General features: G+C 44.2%; 1 protein-coding gene across 4 annotated transcripts in view; it reads right to left on the reverse strand.

The window, feature by feature from the left end:
* The window catches only part of STAB1 (stabilin 1), a 474,288-nt gene that overhangs the window by 306,697 nt on the left and 149,152 nt on the right, over positions 1-18,439 (reverse strand). For all 4 annotated transcript variants that reach the window (XR_012788655.1, XM_075575004.1, XM_075575003.1 and 1 more), the window contains exons 14-15: positions 18,179-18,241; positions 1,684-1,797 (exon numbers count right to left, since the gene is read on the reverse strand). Coding sequence is in view for 3 of the 4 variants with exons in the window: in XM_075575004.1 (XP_075431119.1) it covers positions 1,684-1,797; positions 18,179-18,241 (177 nt within the window). In the remaining variant the exon portion in view is untranslated. The remainder of the gene's footprint in view (positions 1-1,683; positions 1,798-18,178; positions 18,242-18,439) is intronic.

An 18,439-nucleotide genomic window follows, 5' to 3' on the forward strand; every position in this document is an offset into this window, starting at 1 on the left:
AAGACCGTATGTCACATGGTGGGACCATAGGTTGGTATATCTGGATAAGTGTGTGTAAAAATAAATACATCTGATTCTTGATTTTGATAAATTGCTCAATTTCAATACTGGCCAAAGTACCATGTCCTCCATTCCCTCTTACCGGAAGTAACACATTTACATTGTGATCATTTTGTTCTTACAACCCAGGGGGAGCATAAAGGAAAAAACAACAGAGAAAACACAAACTCAGTGCAGACTGTATGCTACAGTGTAACAATGTGTGAGGAAACTTGGCTCTCGTGTGCAGCCTACTCACAGGATAGCAGTAAGGTAAGGGCAATAACAGGACCTGTGGAATCTTGTAGTGTCGTCTAGGTATAGACAGGAGACCTCTCACGTTCATGAATCAGATAGATGGGAACATGGAAGGGTAAAAAGAAATCTCCATGGTGCAGGTCAATATAAAAAGGTAACTTTATAATGTAGTTAAAAAATGCGCACTTACAATATAAAAATCAAACACAAGCATTTGACACTATAACAAGTGACTCAGGAGTGTAAGGATATGGCCACCGCTCACCGCAGCTGCTCATCCGCTCTATACCGTGGTGCTGTTGGGATCACCTCCAGAGACTGGCTTGCTCACCGCGCCGCCGTTGTTCGTCCACTCGATACCGTGGTGCTGTTGGGATCACCTCCAGAGACTGGCTCGATACCGCGCCGCCGTTGTGTGTCCGCTATACACCGTAGTGCTATCGGCATCACCTCCAGTGCGTTCTCCGATGCGATACGCCACTTCCGGTTCGCGCACTGAGCTCCGTCACGTCACTTCCGGTGCTGCTGTTTGACAAGCGGCTAGCAGGACCAATCCGTGCACTTCCTGGGCGGGTTCTCTCTACGCGTTTCGCCCAATAGGACAACAACGGCGGCGCGGTGAGCAAGCCAGTCTCTGGAGGTGATCCCAACAGCACCACGGTATAGAGCGGATAAGCAGCTGCGGTGAGCGGTGGCCACATCCTTACACTCCTGAGTCACTTGTTATAGTGTCAAATGCTTGTGTTTGATTTTTATATTGTAAGTGCGCATTTTTTAACTACATTATAAAGTTACCTTTTTATATTGACCTGCACCATGGAGATTTCTTTTTACCCTTCCATGTTCCCATCTATCTGATTCATGAACGTGAGAGGTCTCCTGTCTATACCTAGACAACACTACAAGATTCCACAGGTCCTGTTATTGCCCTTACCTTACTGCTATCCTGTGAGTAGGCTGCACACGAGAGCCAAGTTTCCTCACACATTGTTACACTGTAGCATACAGTCTGCACTGAGTTTGTGTTTTCTCTGTTGTTTTTCCCTTTATGCTCCCCCTGGGTTGTGAGAACATATATCGATCATCTGGGACCAGTGAAGACAGTCTCTTCCAGAGGGTTTGAGCAGGGGTTACAACTTCTTATATACACGTGTTTTTTGCACTATTATTTGTCACTTAAATTCACGTACTTTATTAGTATTATTCTAAGCTTATATTTATTCACTTATAAATTGGTGATCACTAGTATCGTTTCAGCGCCTGTTTTTACACTATCACTTTGTCACCATTGTGATCATTATGACAGGAATTCGTTGAGGTTTAGTTGCTGCAGTGCATGAATTGATAACAGTCTAATAAATGATAAATGATTTATCCATTTCTCACCTTAGTCAAAAGATATATTAGCCTCCCATCTCTTAAAGCATCAACTGCTTTATTGCTTGGAACAAATACAGTAAAGGACCCTGGTCCATTTAATATTGGTGGCAGGCCACAGTTCTGCAAAAACAAAATTATTTTAAATAGTGTAGTAAACTCTTTTAGAAACTTCAAAGTACTGTTGCATTTCAGAGATTCTCTGGCGAACCTAAAAACGTGTGTGTTCTAGTCCAACGCCTTGACTACTCTGCTACACTCATTCTATTTGGGAGCTTTACAAACAGTCCCCATCATTCTAATTTCTTCAAACATTTCGCCCATTTTTGCTTTCCATGCAGATTACATGATATACAGTATGCTGCTTATGCTGAACAACTTCTCCCTCAATATCTGTGTCAGTAGAACTAAATTGGAGTCACTTCAGTGAGGGTTGTTTTTGTTAATTTTTTTGGGTGAGCTATCATGTTATACAGTATGTGTTACACTGTCTCATTTTCACTAATCTCAAATCCCCCTCTCTCTACCCAAACCCTCACTCATATCCCTCATATAATCTCTAACTCATCACTCTCTCCTCATCTCTTCCTCTCATAACTCTTTCATCCCTCTCTTCTTTGTCCCCGTCTCTCTCCTCATTCCTCACTATCATCTCTTCCCTCATCTCTCTCACCCCTCTGATCCCTCATATCTCTCTCATCATCCCTCTCACAAACAACCAGCTAGTAACTTCCTTTCTCCATTCTTCTTTTTCAAAACACTTTTTCAAGAGGCTTACTTATATAGAGTGCATGCTTTTTATAAAAATTTTTTTAATATTATAGCTAGAAAGTCACTGTTTACAATTATTTTTCCTTTATTATTGCATACCTTTCATTGTAATCTATATACATGTAGGGGGCGAAATTGCCACAGAAACATTTTGTAACTTTATTTCTGCATTGTGTTAATAAAATAGCAACAATTGCTATTTGGAGCGGCATAACCTTGGTGAGGCAGTCTTCATTCTTCTATCCAGTTGAAATATGAGACGCGGCAGGACTCTCATAATAGACAGCATAGGGAACCAAACAAGGTCGCTAGAAGACGCTAAGTAAGCACAAGACATATTGTATGGCATTCTGCGAGTGACCCAGAATCCTTAAATCCTTCATTTCTGCTTCATTTAAATCAGTCATCTAATATTTTAGAGTTTCTTTAATGCTTAGAACATTATCAGCAGGAAAAATTATCATTTTTCAAACAGAAATTGTCTATTGCAAGGACTTTCTTTGCTGTCAGGAATGTTGTTACGAAATGATGTTAGGGAAAATTGAATAGCAACACCTAATACTGTAGAGATAAACTTGCTCTGTGTAATACTTGCTGTATTTAATTATCCCTTTGGCTGTAACAGAGATCATTTTTAATTAATCAATGGTTGTTACCATAACAGTATCAATCCTGTACTTCTACCTCTAGTAATGGGCTTTTTGTGCTGGATTTTAATATATTGGAGCCCGGGAAATTGCAAGTCTTTTAAAGAAACATGGTGTACTTGTTAGGACAACCACAAAATGCAAAAAAACAAAAAAACAAAATACAAAATGAAATGATGGCACTGGCAAGTTGCCAACTAGCAATAAAGATGAGGATGGCAGTGGTGGTGATAAGATCTAGGCCATGAGCACTGGGAGGACTGAATGGGTAGAAGCTCAGCATACAACCAGTCAGTAAAGTGTATTTTCATTTGGAATCAAATTGGTCAAAAAATCTATGATTTAATCTACTTTCCTCTCTGCAGCTGGTAACATGGAAACAGTCATTACATAGTCTTGCAAGTTAACAATTGGCAATAGTGATGATGATAGCGGCAGATGGGAGGAGGTAGCCACTAGTTGGTAGTGGTACTAAAACACCATAGGAAGAGGGCACTGATGGCAGATCAGTCAGTAGCAGCTAAGCTGGTAAATACTTCGGTGGCTCAGCCCTGTTGCTGTAGAAAGCTGGTAGCAGTCCTACAAAGCTATGTTCTGTTCCTTTATAATACTGGAGTTCTCCAAGCCATGATGTTGTCATTCACTGCGCTACTCAGAGACGCTCTAACATGTACAAAGTTGAATTCCATGGAATGGGTAGCTCTGTTTTTAACTTGTGGCGTGTTGGGTTCTTGGACTACTGCAGGTGACATTACAAGCTGTGTAGGCAGATAACGTGAGCACACTTTGTTTAGATGCTGAAACTTTCTGCACTTCACCAAGATGTAAAAAAATAAGGGGAGTGTGTCGAGCACGCGCGTATTAAGTGAAACTTTGTCTTTTGTAAGTGAAATTGTGTTGATTTTTATGATTGTGATTGATTTTAAAGTATGTAAATGGCATTACTTGCAAAAGGTGTGTGTGTGTGTCCCACTGATCCCACACACCGTGTTTGGGTTTGTGCTCTTTTCTCCCCCCACCTGGCTCTTTGTTTGTTATGCGCATGCGCGAGCAAATGTGTGCAGGCGGTTTCAGCCGCTTCTGCGCATGTGCAGGCAGCGCTGGCCGCTTCTGTGCATGTGCAGGGAATTCCAGCCGATTCTGTGCATGCGCAGGTAGCACCAGTCGCTTCATTTAGCCAGCAGGGGTGCAGGAGTGCTCACAAACATGCTCACGTTCACAAATCTGGCAGTAACGGGATTTCCATGAAGCACTTATATTACTTACTTATATTTTTATTATTGTTTTTTCACACAAAAATGGGAGGTGGAGGGGTACAAAAATAAAGAGGGGGGGGGAGAACAACCATTTTGTCACAGTCACCTTACATATCATACAACATTTGGTAACATTTGGTAAACACCATATTTTACATTACATTCGGCCCTCCTATATCCTCTCTCAGGAAGCGCACCCCTATCCAGCGTCGCAGGGCTCCAAGACTATCATACAGTACTTCCTAGTGGTGTGGTTCAGAAATTAGGTAAGTCTCTCCATTAATTGAACATCATTGACCCTTCTAATAACCTCTCTTCTGGAGGGCGGAGTGGCTTTTTCCACACTGCTGCTACAGCGCATCTAGCTGCTGTCAGAATATGTCAAATCAATCTTTGTGTGTAATGATTCACATCTTCCATAGGTTTACTTAGGATCATCAGAGTTGGGTCTTTTGGGATTTTGATGTCAGTCACATCTTTAATTAGTTTCACAATGGTCTTCCAATACCCCTGCATTACTGGGCAATACCACCCTATATGTGCTAAATCACCTAATTGTCCACAACCCCTCCAACATCTGTCTGAGGTCCCTGGGAACATCTGCTTTAGTCTTTTGGGGGTGTAATACCAATGTAATAAAATGTTATATATACAGGCATACCCCAGTTTAAGGACACTCGCTTTAAGTACACTCCCGAGTAAGGACATATCGCCCAATAGGCAAACGGCAGCTCGCACATGTGCCTGTCAGCACGTCCTGAACAGCAATACTGGCTCCCTACCAGTACCGAAGCTGTCCGCAAGCGGGGAGACTATAGAGCCTGTTACACATGCGTTATTTAAATCAGTTATGCACGTATATGCATTGATAAGTGAAAAAAAGGTAGTGCTTCACGTTAAGTATATTTTCGCTTTACAAACATGCTCTGGACCCATTGTGTACATTAATGCGGGGTATGCCTGTACTGTAGTCTCTTTAGTAACTGTACATATAGAGGTTTTACCTGCATTATCCCATATATCTTCCCAGTCTTCCCTTCTTATTTCAGTCTGGAAGTCCAGAGCCCACTGGTCCATATTTATGGTTTGGGGTATCTTTTTTTAAACGTTAACCCCTAGTACAGAGATGATATCAAACCTCTTTGGTACTTTTTTGTTTTACATAAATTTTCCTCGTATGTCTAGGAAATTCCTCATCATGGAGACCCCGACACAAAACGTTGAACCTGCATATACAGTACCTAAATAGCTCAATTTAAGGCAAACCATACTTTCTCATCAGTTCCTCAAAGGACAATAATGTATCCTTTTCTAATAAATCTCCTATCTCCAGAATGCCTCTGTCTCCAAATTTAAAAACACTGACCCTGAAAAAACGGGGTAAACCCTGGATTACCGAACAGGGTCTTGAGCCTAGACGGGGCCAACACAACCTTATATTTTTTTTGCCATTTGCCAAATTTTCAAAGTAAATCCAATTACTGTCTGTTCTGACTGTCTCCCAGTTCCCATCCCAGTACTAGACCACAACAAAGACAGACCAATCGGGTTCTTTAGCAAGCTCTCCAGATGCACCCAGGCATACACTCCTCTCGGGGAGTGCCAATAAACCATTTTTCATATGGGAAGCTATATAATATTTTAGAATATTTTGAACAGTCATACCACCTCCTTCATTGACGTCCACCATAATTGACCTAGCTATCCTCAGTTGTTTGTGTTTCCAGATAAACTGCATAATTTGATTCTGGATTTCTGTTATATTTGAATGTGGGACAGCTACCGGTAATGTCTGAAAATAGTACAAAAGTCTAGGGAGAATATTCATCTTAATTGCAGTTATACATCCTATCCAGGATATACAATGAATATTCCAGGCTTGTAGATTTTTTTTAATTTTGGAGAATAGGTCAGGATAATTATATTTATAAAATAAATTATAATCTCTGGTAAGAAATTCCTAAATTAAAGCTTCTAGTGACTGAGCTCCTGATTAGAACCAACGCTAACACCACCCTAACCCCTGTCACTAGTTTTAAATACCTGGGCTTATGGTTTGACTCCCACTTAACATTCGGGATGCACATTGATACCCTGACAACCAAGACCTATGCCAAACTAGGGGTACTTTACAGGAACAAATCCTCCCTAAGTCTCCTGGTCAGAAAGCGTATCGCACAGCAGATGCTAATTCCAATTATTGACTATGGAGACATAGTATATGGCTCGGCTCCTCAAACCCACCTTAGCAAACTTGACACCCTCTACAATTCAATTTGTCGTTTTGTTCTCCAATGCAACTACAACACACATCACTGCGATATGCTCAAAGAACTAGATTGGTCATCACTAGAGTCTAGGCGCAAAGTTCACCTTTCCTGTCTTGCCTTTAAATTCTTCATGGGCAAGCTACCCAGCTACCTGAACAAGCTCCTCACCCCTACCACTTGCAGCACTTATCACCTGAGATCAGACTCCAAAAGACTGTTCATGGTCCCAAGGCTCAACAAAGTATCCGGACGTTCCTCCTTCTCCTACCGTGCACCCCAAAACTGGAACAACCTACCAGAGACTCTCACATAAGTTCTTTCAAATCTAAGGCTGTCTCACATTTTAACCTGGTCTGTAACTGTTTCATACGCTCATAATATATATTTTCTTTAACTGTGCACGCAATGTCTTGTATATAATGTATACCGTTAATTTATGTAACTGTACTTGTAACCATGTATTATTTGTTTTACTCTGTGCCCAGGACATACTTGAAAACGAGAGGTAACTCTCAATGTATTACTTCCTGGTAAAATATTTTATAAATAAATATTTCAGATGGGTCTTTTTCCATTTGTAGTCAAAGTGTCATTTAAGCACCTCAACCTCCTTTTCCGTAAGCGTCAAATTTAGGGCTTCTGATTTTCCCATATTTACTTTATACCCCGAGAGCTCCCCAAACTCCCGACGGGTGGACGGCAAATTCTGAAGAGATGTTAATGGGTTAGATATTGTGAGAATAACATCATCTGCAAACAACGATATTTTATAGCACTCATCTTTGATTTTGATCCCTTGTATATTTGGGGAGGCTCTGATGGTGGCCGCTAAAGGCTCGATAGTCAGAACAAAGAGAAAGGGTTAAAGGGGGCACCCCCCGCCTAGTCCCATTTTAATTATTATTAGATTCCCCTCCTGGTATCTTCAGGGTGGCTTTTGGTGATTGATAGGGAGCCGGACTCCCTGTAGAAAGATTCCGGAGAATCCAAATGCCTCTAGTGTCTTATCTAGAAAATGCCACCTTATCCTATCAAACACTTTCTCCGCGTCTAGGCTCAGCATCATAGCTTTCAGTTTGGATTTGTGTATTTGATCAATAACTTTAATAATTTTTCTTGTGTTATCTGATGCCTGGCGCTCACTCACAAATCCCACCTGATCATAGTGAATTCAGTCTGTTGGCTAAAATGTTGCTATAGATTTTCAATTCAGTGTTAAGCAGTGAGATTGTCCTATAGCTACCACAACATAAAGGATACTTTCCCTCTTTAGGGATTACCCCTATATTGGCCTTCGCATCTGTGGAGGAATTTGTTTTCCACTGAGAAAATCATTTAATAGATCCAGCAGACAGGGCCCTAAAATTCTTATAACATTTTTATAGTAAAGATTTGAGAGCCAATCTGGGCCCGGTGTTTTTGATGGGTTTAAAGAACCGACCATTTTTCCCAGTTCTACCGGAGTTATTTTTGCATTTAAGATTTTCCTCCGTCAATTTTTGGGAGGGCACAATCTCAAAGATAATCCTAAATCTGGTTCAAACCCGGGACTTTAGCATTCGGGGTTGAATTGTATTGATCATAAAGTTCGATATAAAATTTAGCAAATTCCTCTGCGATCCTTGAAGGATTGTACGTCACTCCCCCACTTTTTAGTCTAATAGCGGGGACAGAGGCCCTCGCTTTGACCCCTCTAAGTTTGTTTGCTAGTAGACGATCTGACTTATCTCCCTTGTCATAGTACTTCTGCCTAGTCCATTTAAGGGCCTTCTCTACAACCTCCATCTCTTAAATTCTTCCCTTGCTTGGGATTTTATATTTTATATACTTTCCTCGACTAGGTTTTTTATGTGAGCTTTCTAACTTAATAATTTTTTCCGTTAAATAATTTTGTCTCTCCATTTTTCTCTCTTTCTGTGTGATGCTATTGAAATAAGCTGTCCTCTAACGTGGCTTTATGTGCCTCCCCATTGTTAGACCGAAAATTGTTTTTAAGTAAGTCTCCAATTTGGGCGCTAATCTCTGGATAATTAAGTAAAGAATCATTCATCCTCCATTGAAATGACTGAATCTTAGCGAATGGTGGATCAAAAAAGATAGCCACCGGAGCTTGGTCCGACCATGTAATAGGCCCTATATCTGAATGGACCAGTACCAGAATATTTGGAGATCCAGAAACGATAATATTTTTGTAATACGAATCACGTGTGGGCGAACAGAAGGAATAATCTCTCTGCCCTTTAAGCGAGCAGCACCAGGCGTCCAACAGACCAACATCTTTAATTAGCAGTCTAAATTTCTTTGCTACACTGTATGTCATTGCGGAGTGTGAATAACTTGGATGTGTGGACTTGTCCACATCCGGGTCTGGCACCATATTAAAATTACCTCCTACAATATAGAACTGTCCTTGATTCTCCCCCAGATTCCAATATTTCCCTTAGAAAATCAATTTGTGCCTCGTTAGGCACGTATATATTCACTAGTGTAATATGTTGGCCTGAGAGAAGACCATGGACCACCAGGGACTTCCCTCCCTGGTCTCTCTTTACCTCCAGTGTCTGGAACAGGATATCCTGTTTTATCAAAATCGAAACCCCCCTTTTTTTACTGGTAAAAGATGAATAAAATGCAATGAGGTATGTCCTGCTGAAGGTATTTGGGGGCTCCTAGGTATCGAAGTGCGTCTCCTGCAGAAAGAAAATCTCTGCTTTCAGTTTTCTGAATTCTATTAGGGCCAATCTCCATTTACCATTACTATTTAGGCCCTTAACATTCAGGGACCCTAATTTCAATGGGAGTTGGCTAGCCCTTCCCGATGTCATCTCTCTCTCGCTTATGACAGTTGTGTTCGGCTTAAGTTGGTGGTTGTGGGGTACAATAGGGGAAAAGAAGGGTACTTTCCCATATTGGGAACTTAGGGGGGAAAAAAAACAATAAAAGAAAAATGATAGAATAAGAGGAGTGTAACCACCCACTCATCCCAGTTTTGCGACCTACCCTACATCAAGCATGTCAAACTCAAAGGCTAACACGGGCCAAATAAACAAGATTTAAGTTTATGTGGGCTGCAAAAAAACAAAAACTTCAATTTTCATAGAAACGTGGTTTATTTCGAAAACGTACAGTATAAAAAAAAGATCAAGAACAACGATAAAATTAATGTTTTCTTCCTGACACTTGGCATCTCTGACTTTCTCCCCCTCTCTGACTCTCTCTCCCTCCCTCTCTCTCTGACTCTCTCTCCCTCTCTCTGACTCTCTCTCCCCCTCTCTGACTCTCTCTCCCCCTCTCTGACTCTCTCTCCCCCTCTCTGACTCTCTCTCCCCCTCTCTGACTCTCTCTCCCCCTCTCTGACTCTCTCTCCCCCTCTCTGACTCTCCCTCCCTCTCTGACTCTCTCTCCCTCCCTCTCTGACTCTTTCTGACTCTCTCTCCCTCCCTCTCTGACTCTCCCTCCCTCTCTGACTCTCTCTCCCTCTCTCCCTCTCCCTCTCTCTGACTCCCTCTCCCTCTCCCTGACTCCCTCTCCCTCTCTCTGACTCCCTCTCCCTCTCTCTGACTCCCTCTCCCTCTCTCTGACTCCCTCTGACTCTCTCTCCCTCTGACTCTCTCTCCCTCTGACTCTCTCTCCCTCTGACTCTCTCTCTCTGACTCTCTCCCTCTCTGACTCTCTCCCTCTCTGACTCTCTGACTCTCTCCCTCTCTCTGACTCTCTCCCTCTCTCTGACTCTCCCTCCCTCTCCCTCTCTGACTCTCCCTCCCTCTCCCTCTCTGACTCTCCCTCCCTCTCCCTCTCTGACTCTCTCTCCCTCTCTCTGATTATCTCTCTCTCCCTCTCTCTGATTATCTCTCTCTCTGACTATCTCTCTCTGACTATCTCTCTCTGTCTGACTCTCTCTCTCTCCGACTCCCTCCGACTCTCTCCGACTCTCTCCCTCTCTCTCCAACTCTCTCCCTCTCTCCGACTCTCTCACTCTCTCTGACTCACTCTCTCTGACTCACTCTTTCTGTCACACTCTCTCTGTCACACTCTCTCTGTCACACTCTCTCTGTCACACTCTCTCTGTCACACTCTCTCTGTCACACTCTCTCTGTCACTCTCTCTCTGTCACTCTCTCTCTGTCACTCTCTCTCTGTCACTCTCTCTCTGTCACTCTCTCTCTGTCACTCTCTCTCTGTCACTCTCTCTCAGACACTCTCTCTCTGACACACACAGACACTCAGACACACACACACACACCCAGACACACACACCCAGATACACACACACTCAGACACTCACATACACAAACATACACATGGGGGGAATCGGAATGGAATCGGAGTGGGGGGGAATTGGAACGGGGGGTGATCGAAGCTTGCTGCGGGCCAAAAAAAAATTATGGCAGCGTGCCAACACGTGCCAGTCAATCAGGAGAGGTTTTTTTTTCCCCCTTTGCAGAGAGCGAGCGCTGCCTGGCACATTGCAAGCTAAATATTGGCTGGGCCGCAAAGATAATCGTTGCGGGCCACATGGGGCCCGTAAGTTTGAAATGCTTGCCCTACATAGTCTGGCCTGACGGGTATATGGCCCTACTGGGGGCGCCCTGGCATCGGGCATGCAGACCTCCCTCCCTTGCCCCGCACCCTATCACTCTCGACCTCCCGATTGGACCTACACCGTAACTTGGGCAGAATATAGAGACTTAACAAATACAACCATTCCTACTGATTGTGCATAACATAAACATATGCAGCTTTTCCTACTATAATATCACTTTAGATATATGGAATCTAATTAATGTCAGGCAGTTTGCCCTTGTTCTTCCAATGAACGCGCGGTTCTTTGTGTCTGTGGCCTGGGTGTAAGTGAGATGACCAGTCCCCCCAAAAGTCTCTGTCGCATCATAAACCTAAGACCGAGGCCTACTCACCCACCCCCTGGGGTCCCTAGTCTGCTCATTCTCCAGCTTCCACAATATATATTCTGTAGCAGATCAGGGCTCGGGTCGCAAGCGGCAGGCACCAGGTCACAGTTAAAACCATCCCTATAATAAAATATAAAGAACAAACAAAGGAGGTAAACAGGGGGGGGGGGGGGGGAGAAGAGGACGATAGCTGAAGTCCCGACAAATTTCTTTGCGTTGTCACGTGTTGAAAGATCACCGGTAGGAGGAACCGCTTCAGGCTCTAACTCAGGAAAACCCAACGGAGCCTCTTCAAAGACACAGAAAGACTTAACCCTTTCATCTCCGGGCCGTTGCTCCCTCGATCAATCATCTTCCATTTTCTCAACCTAAGCCTCTCATTGATGGTCTGATCTGTCTTTGGGAGCCAGATTTAAAGTCGATAGAAAAGAAGCAGATCTCAGGATACCAGAGTGGGACCTGTCTGCCCTCATGGTTGACTACAAGGTGGAACGGGAAGGCCCATCGGTATCGAATCCCTTTTTCCTGAAGTATTGATGTTACCGGGCGCAGTCCTCTTCGTCGGTCTATTGTCAATCTGGATACGTCCTGGAAGATCTGGATAGAGTAGTTTTCGAAGTCAACCCCAAATCTAGGTCAAAACACTCTGTGAGCTCTGTCCATCACAAGTTCGTTGTCTTGTAGTTGGGGATCTATTGAGAGGAAGAGCCTTTTAAGATATGGCTGCAGGGCTTCAGCGGACACCATCTCAGGAATATTGCGGATTCGCAGATTCTGCCTTCGTTCCCTGTTCTCAAGATCATCCATTTCATCTCTCATAGCTCTTATCTCTTCACCAAGTTGCAGGACGGCATCATCAGTATTTACCTGGTTTTATAAGGCAGTGTCCATCTTGTTTTCCAGCTCTGTAGTTCTTTTGACCAGAGAGGAAACTTCTGCTTTAAATTCTAGAGCTGACTGGAAACCAGCTTGCATTTCTTTGAGCATATTCTGAAGGTCCTGTTTAGTGATCAGTTTCTCCATCTGCATTACCTCTCTCCCGCTCTGCAGTAGCTCTCACCTCTACACTGGCGACACACTTTATTCGAGCACGGCTAGTCCCGCGAATTCGGGTATACTCGGGTGTATTCAGGTTTCTGATATTTTTCAGCCAGAGTGCATTGCGTTATTTTCCGGCAGGAATTTAAGCTTTTTATTCCGGCTGGTTACAATACTGCAATGCCGTCAAAATACACATGGTGGCGCTTGCGAGCTATTCTCTGTGAAGCCGTCCCCTATAATGAATTGTAATGCAGTATATATATATATATATATATATATATATATATATATATATATATATATACTGTATAACAACAACCCCTGTAAGCCCTAACATACAGTACTGTACTGTACTGTATATGCACATACATAAATGATACTACAGTACTGTATGGGCGGCGGGGGCGAGATGTGTTTGCAGCAGAGAGAGATCCGCTGCTCTCTCTCTGCGCAAACATCCACACATTAAAAATTATTTGAAATACATTTTTATTGATAGTGTAGATGTGCAGGGGGTCTCCGGAGCTGAACCGCGGTGGTTTTAGGTCTGGGGACCCCGTGCCCCCCGAGATACAGGCCCCTTTAGGGGGTGCCGGTATCCAGCTCTGCGTTAAAAGCCCCGATCACGTGACCGCGGCCTGTAAACCAAGCAGAGCAGAGGGATACCGGCACCCCCTAAAGGGGCCTGTATCTCGGGGGGCACGGGGTCCCCAGACCTGAAACCTGTGCGCTTCTGCTCTGGAGACCCCCTGCACATGTACACTATCAATAAAACACATACAATATACAGTATAAATAAACACTCGTTCTTTACCTTAGCGTCTATGCGCTATGGTAAAGAAGCATCATTTCTGTATTTTAATAATATTGTACAGTGAGCAGGGGGTTCCCTGAGCCAGAAATTAATGCTCAGGGAACCCCCCTGCTCCTGATCAATATTATTAAAAATACGGAAAATGCTGCGTCATTACCATAGCGGATAGCCGCTAAGGCAATGAAGGGGTTAACCCACCGTGCCCGCTTTATTGTGTGTAGTGGGGATGGGTGAGGGGGGTATTTGGCCCTTGGTGTGAGTTTAGGACTTGCGGGAGGGGGGGGGGGTTGCGGGTGCACTTAACCCCTTCACGATCGTAGCAGTTAATACCGCTACGGTCATGAAGGGGTTAAGCCCTCCCGCTACCCCACCCCCCCCCCCCCCCGCAAGCCCTCCCCAACCATCGTTGGGGCGAATACCCCATTCACCCACCCTCCCGCTACCCACAATAAAAAAATACACACACACAGCAGCCGCCAAAAAATAAATAAATAAATGACAATAAATACATTGGAAATACATTTTTATTGATAGTGTAGATGTGCAGGGGGTCTCCGGAGCTGAACCGCGGTGGTTTTAGGTCTGGGGACCCCGTGCCCCCCGAGATACAGGCCCCTTTAGGGGGTGCCGGTAGCCCTCTGCTTGGTTTAAAGGTCCCGATCACGTGATCGCGGCCTGTAAACCAAGCAGAGCAGAGGGATACCGGCACCCCCTAAAGGGGCCTGTATCTCGGGGGGCACGGGGTCCCCAGACCTAAAACCTGTGCGCTTCAGCTCCGGAGACCCCCTGCACATGTACACTATCAATAAAAATGTATTTCAAATGTATTTATTGTCATTTATTTATTTATTTATTTATATTTATTTATTAATTGTGCTGCTGCTGCTGCAAGTCGTAAACTCACACCAAGGGCCAAATACCCCCCTCACCCATCCCCACTACACACAATAAAGCGGGCACGGTGGGTTAACCCCTTCATTGCCTTAGCGGCTATCCGCTATGGTAATGACGCAGCATTTTCCGTATTTTTAATAATATTGATCAGGAGCAGGGGGGTTCCCTGAGCATTAATTTCTGGCTCAGGGAACCCCCTGCTCACTGTACAATATTATTAAAATACAGAAATGATGCTTCTTTACCATAGCGCATAGACGCTAAGGTAAAGAACGAGTGTTTATTTATACTGTATATTGTATGTGTTTTATTGATAGTGTACATGTGCAGGGGGTCTCCAGAGCAGAAGCGCACAGGTTTCAGGTCTGGGGACCCCGTGCCCCCCGAGATACAGGCCCCTTTAGGGGGTGCCGGTATCCCTCTGCTCTGCTTGGTTTACAGGCCGCGGTCACGTGATCGGGGCTTTTAACGCAGAGCTGGATACCGGCACCCCCTAAAGGGGCCTGTATCTCGGGGGGCACGGGGTCCCCAGACCTAAAACCACCGCGGTTCAGCTCCGGAGACCCCCTGCACATCTACACTATCAATAAAAATGTATTTCCAATGTATTTATTGTCATTTATTTATTTATTTTTTGGCGGCTGCTGTGTGTGTGTATTTTTTTATTGTGGGTAGCGGGAGGGTGGGTGAATGGGGTATTCGCCCCAACGATGGTTGGGGAGGGCTTGCGGGGGGGGGGGGGGGGGGGTGGGGTAGCGGGAGGGCTTAACCCCTTCATGACCGTAGCGGTATTAACTGCTACGATCGTGAAGGGGTTAAGTGCACCCGCAACCCCCCCCCCCTCCCGCAAGTCCTAAACTCACACCAAGGGCCAAATACCCCCCTCACCCATCCCCACTACACACAATAAAGCGGGCACGGTGGGTTAACCCCTTCATTGCCTTAGCGGCTATCCGCTATGGTAATGACGCAGCATTTTCCGTATTTTTAATAATATTGATCAGGAGCAGGGGGGTTCCCTGAGCATTAATTTCTGGCTCAGGGAACCCCCTGCTCACTGTACAATATTATTAAATCTCTCTCTGCTGCAAACACATCTCGCCCCCAGTATGTGCAGTAATTTACTGAACATGTACTGTAGAATAAATGCATACAGTAGTTTTATTTATTCGGGTTTATTACACAGTATACTGTATGGCCGGAAAACATCAGCATACAGTACAATATAATCCATCGAAATCCCCCCATTAGCCGTTTTCTTTTCTGAGGAAAAACAAAATGAAAAGTTTTAATGTACAGTAATGGTCAGCCCCCTAAAGAAGTTCCCAGCCAGCCCCACCAAAATAATACGGCAAAAATACAGTACTCACCATACTGTACAGTACAGTATTACTAAATTTCCCATTCAGCTTGCGCTGGCGCCGGCCCACTTCCAGTCCAGCTTTCATCATTTTGCAGAGGGACTAGCCCACCTGTAGTCAGCGGGAAATCGCTTAGGTACATGCAAGCTTCATCAAAACTGGCTGCGAAATCCATCTCAGATTTGTCACCGACGGCAGGACCATGATGATAAGCTGGTGCTGCTGCTGGTTCTGGTTCTGGTTCTGGCGCATTGCTTGGCAGGGACTGTCGCTTCTTATTTCGTTTTAACACGACCCTTCGCCTTTTGCCGCCTCCATTATCATAGATACGGGAAAAACCCTGTGACACACACCAATACCCTCCAACAAATTGGGGCTCAATACGGTGAAAACAGGGGTCACTACATAACCTTTTCCTTATTGCATGCTTCCACAAATGAGGAGTTGGCGAAAATCTGTAAAAGTCATAATTTTCGATAAAATACTGATAAATTTGAACAACTGTTGCCATCTTATCCTCTGTTGCATTTATAGCGGCCCATATCAAATAAGCATAACTTCTGTCAGGTTTTTGGAACACGGGCTCCACTTGTTCACTCATGTCTCTGTAGAATAGTGTAAGTGAAAATGATCTTTGTCTTTATTTAATACATTACTGTATGTAAAGCCTAAATTGATACATTTTTTGCAACTATTCCTTCAGTCTCAAGGACAAGTTACACAATAGCATACTGTACTGGGATAAAGTAACTTTTTTTGGAAACGAAACAACTTGCAAAGGCCACACATTACTTAAGTCATGAGTTTATGCCATCTGGTGGACAATCGAAACATCGCAGCCTAGTAAATCATTCTCATTATCATTTAACAAGATCAGGCCCCCGTCAGCCAGGCATGAACCGTGGCTGGGAAGGCAAGCGCAACGAAGCATGCAAGAGGTGAGCAGTGGCGGATTCCAGGTTTCTGCCAGGTACAAACCAGGCATTTGCTCGAATAAAGTGTGTCGGTGCAGTATGTCTATTTCAGCTGTGCCTCTCTCTGCCAGGGCTTTCACTCTTGTGCCTGCCAGGGCTCTCCCTCTTGTGCCTGCCGTGTCTCCCTCTGTCCCAGGCGTCTGACTCTCTCCCTCCCGGTCCGAGTCCGACGGCGTGCGCTCCCGTGTGTGTGCCTCGACGCCATCTTTATTTTTCTTCTTATCCTCCCTCGTTGGCGGGACACGGCCAAACCGGGAGAGATCCAGGGTCCCCGGCTTCTTGTCACCCTTGGTGGACATCCCCTTGTGCTCTGCCGCCCTCAGGCTGCTCCGAGGTACTGATCGGGGGTTATTAGGTATTATGCCGGGTGGGATGCACAGAGTTCCGTTAGCAAGCGTGCATCTGCGCCGACGTCACGAGCGCGCCCTGATTAAGCACTTTTAGTCCTACGAGATTTTGTTTTGTGGTAGGTGCCAGCAAAGAAGTTTCACTTCAAAAATAATAGGTGCTTTGTGGGCCTTTTAATCAAAACCCTGCATATATAGGGTAGCAGCCATGCCTCCTATACAGTAAGTGTTTAGAAGTGTTGCAGCTGCTGCTGACTCTTCGCATCTGCTGCACCACCACCTGTAACAAACCATCCCCTTTTCTAGGAGGGAGAAAAGCAAACCCAATAGGCGATAAGTCATATAGCTCCCTCCATCATGTTCACTAGTCGGCATGTTCACATGGGTGAACAATTCTACACTAATTCAACAACCTCTTGGCACGTGTGGAAAATCCTTACTGAAATAAAAAAATATCCCTACTGGGAATTTTCCAGAGATTCAGCATTTTTTTTAGTTTCCTAAAGCCTTTACAAGTAATTGTGCTACCTTCAACTGTGCTATTGATTATGTCCTTCTAACTTACTTGCTTCATCTCGCTCTAGAATTGCAGAGGTTCCCAGATGAGTCCCTGTTTTCCCGTGCCTCGCAAACAGGTGACTGCATCCTCACCCTCTTTGCTCAAAGAAACTCCAAACTTGATTTTGCAGTACTTGAAAAAACAGGGTAACAGGTTTGTGAATTGCTGGTCTACAATTCTGTGGTTATATCCACAGTTTATGAAATCTGATCTCAAGGCTGTAATCTGCTGGCCTCTGTCTGCTGTGTCCGAGCACATCCGTTTGTATCATATGCCTTGACTGTAGATGGTTGCATGCTTAGTGTGTGTGGGGTGGAAGCAGTTATATATATTTTCATCTGGTTTTTGTTGTCTAGTGGGTCTGACTGTGGTGTACTGTACAGTACTAACGGATGACATATACAGGGAAATAAGAGGGGTTACAATGGAGGTATCACTGGGTTGTCGTTTTTCCCCCATTATTAGTGATACAACTCTAACCCTCCCTTAGGTTTTTAGTAAATTACCAGACCACGAGACAGTTTTGGCATTGTCCTGTGCCACTATTTTCTTTAAGAGAAGGGTTTCGGCTACAATGTTCATCTTCCATAATATTTCCTTTTCAATACCAGGCTAAAAAAATGTTTTACACTGTCATCTGCAGTAAAGAAAAAAAACTCACCTCCAACATAGTTTCAAATCTGCTGAACTGTTCTGATTTAGTAAGAATGTCACCAATGGTGGTCTGGAGAACACAAGAAAAATAAAAGTATTTAACATTTGACAAAGCATAAACACGCTTGTCTAGTTTCATTTGTAAGCTTTACAAATGATGGCTCAGATTTCCTAAGCTCCGTTATCCTACAGAATTTAATGTGACATTAACATAAATTATAGGCTAAAGCTGTTAAATTCCAGGCAAGTTTTTCAGCCAACCAACTTT

Source organism: Ascaphus truei, chromosome 17, assembly GCF_040206685.1.
Source record: "Ascaphus truei isolate aAscTru1 chromosome 17, aAscTru1.hap1, whole genome shotgun sequence".
Classification (NCBI taxonomy): domain Eukaryota; kingdom Metazoa; phylum Chordata; class Amphibia; order Anura; family Ascaphidae; genus Ascaphus; species Ascaphus truei.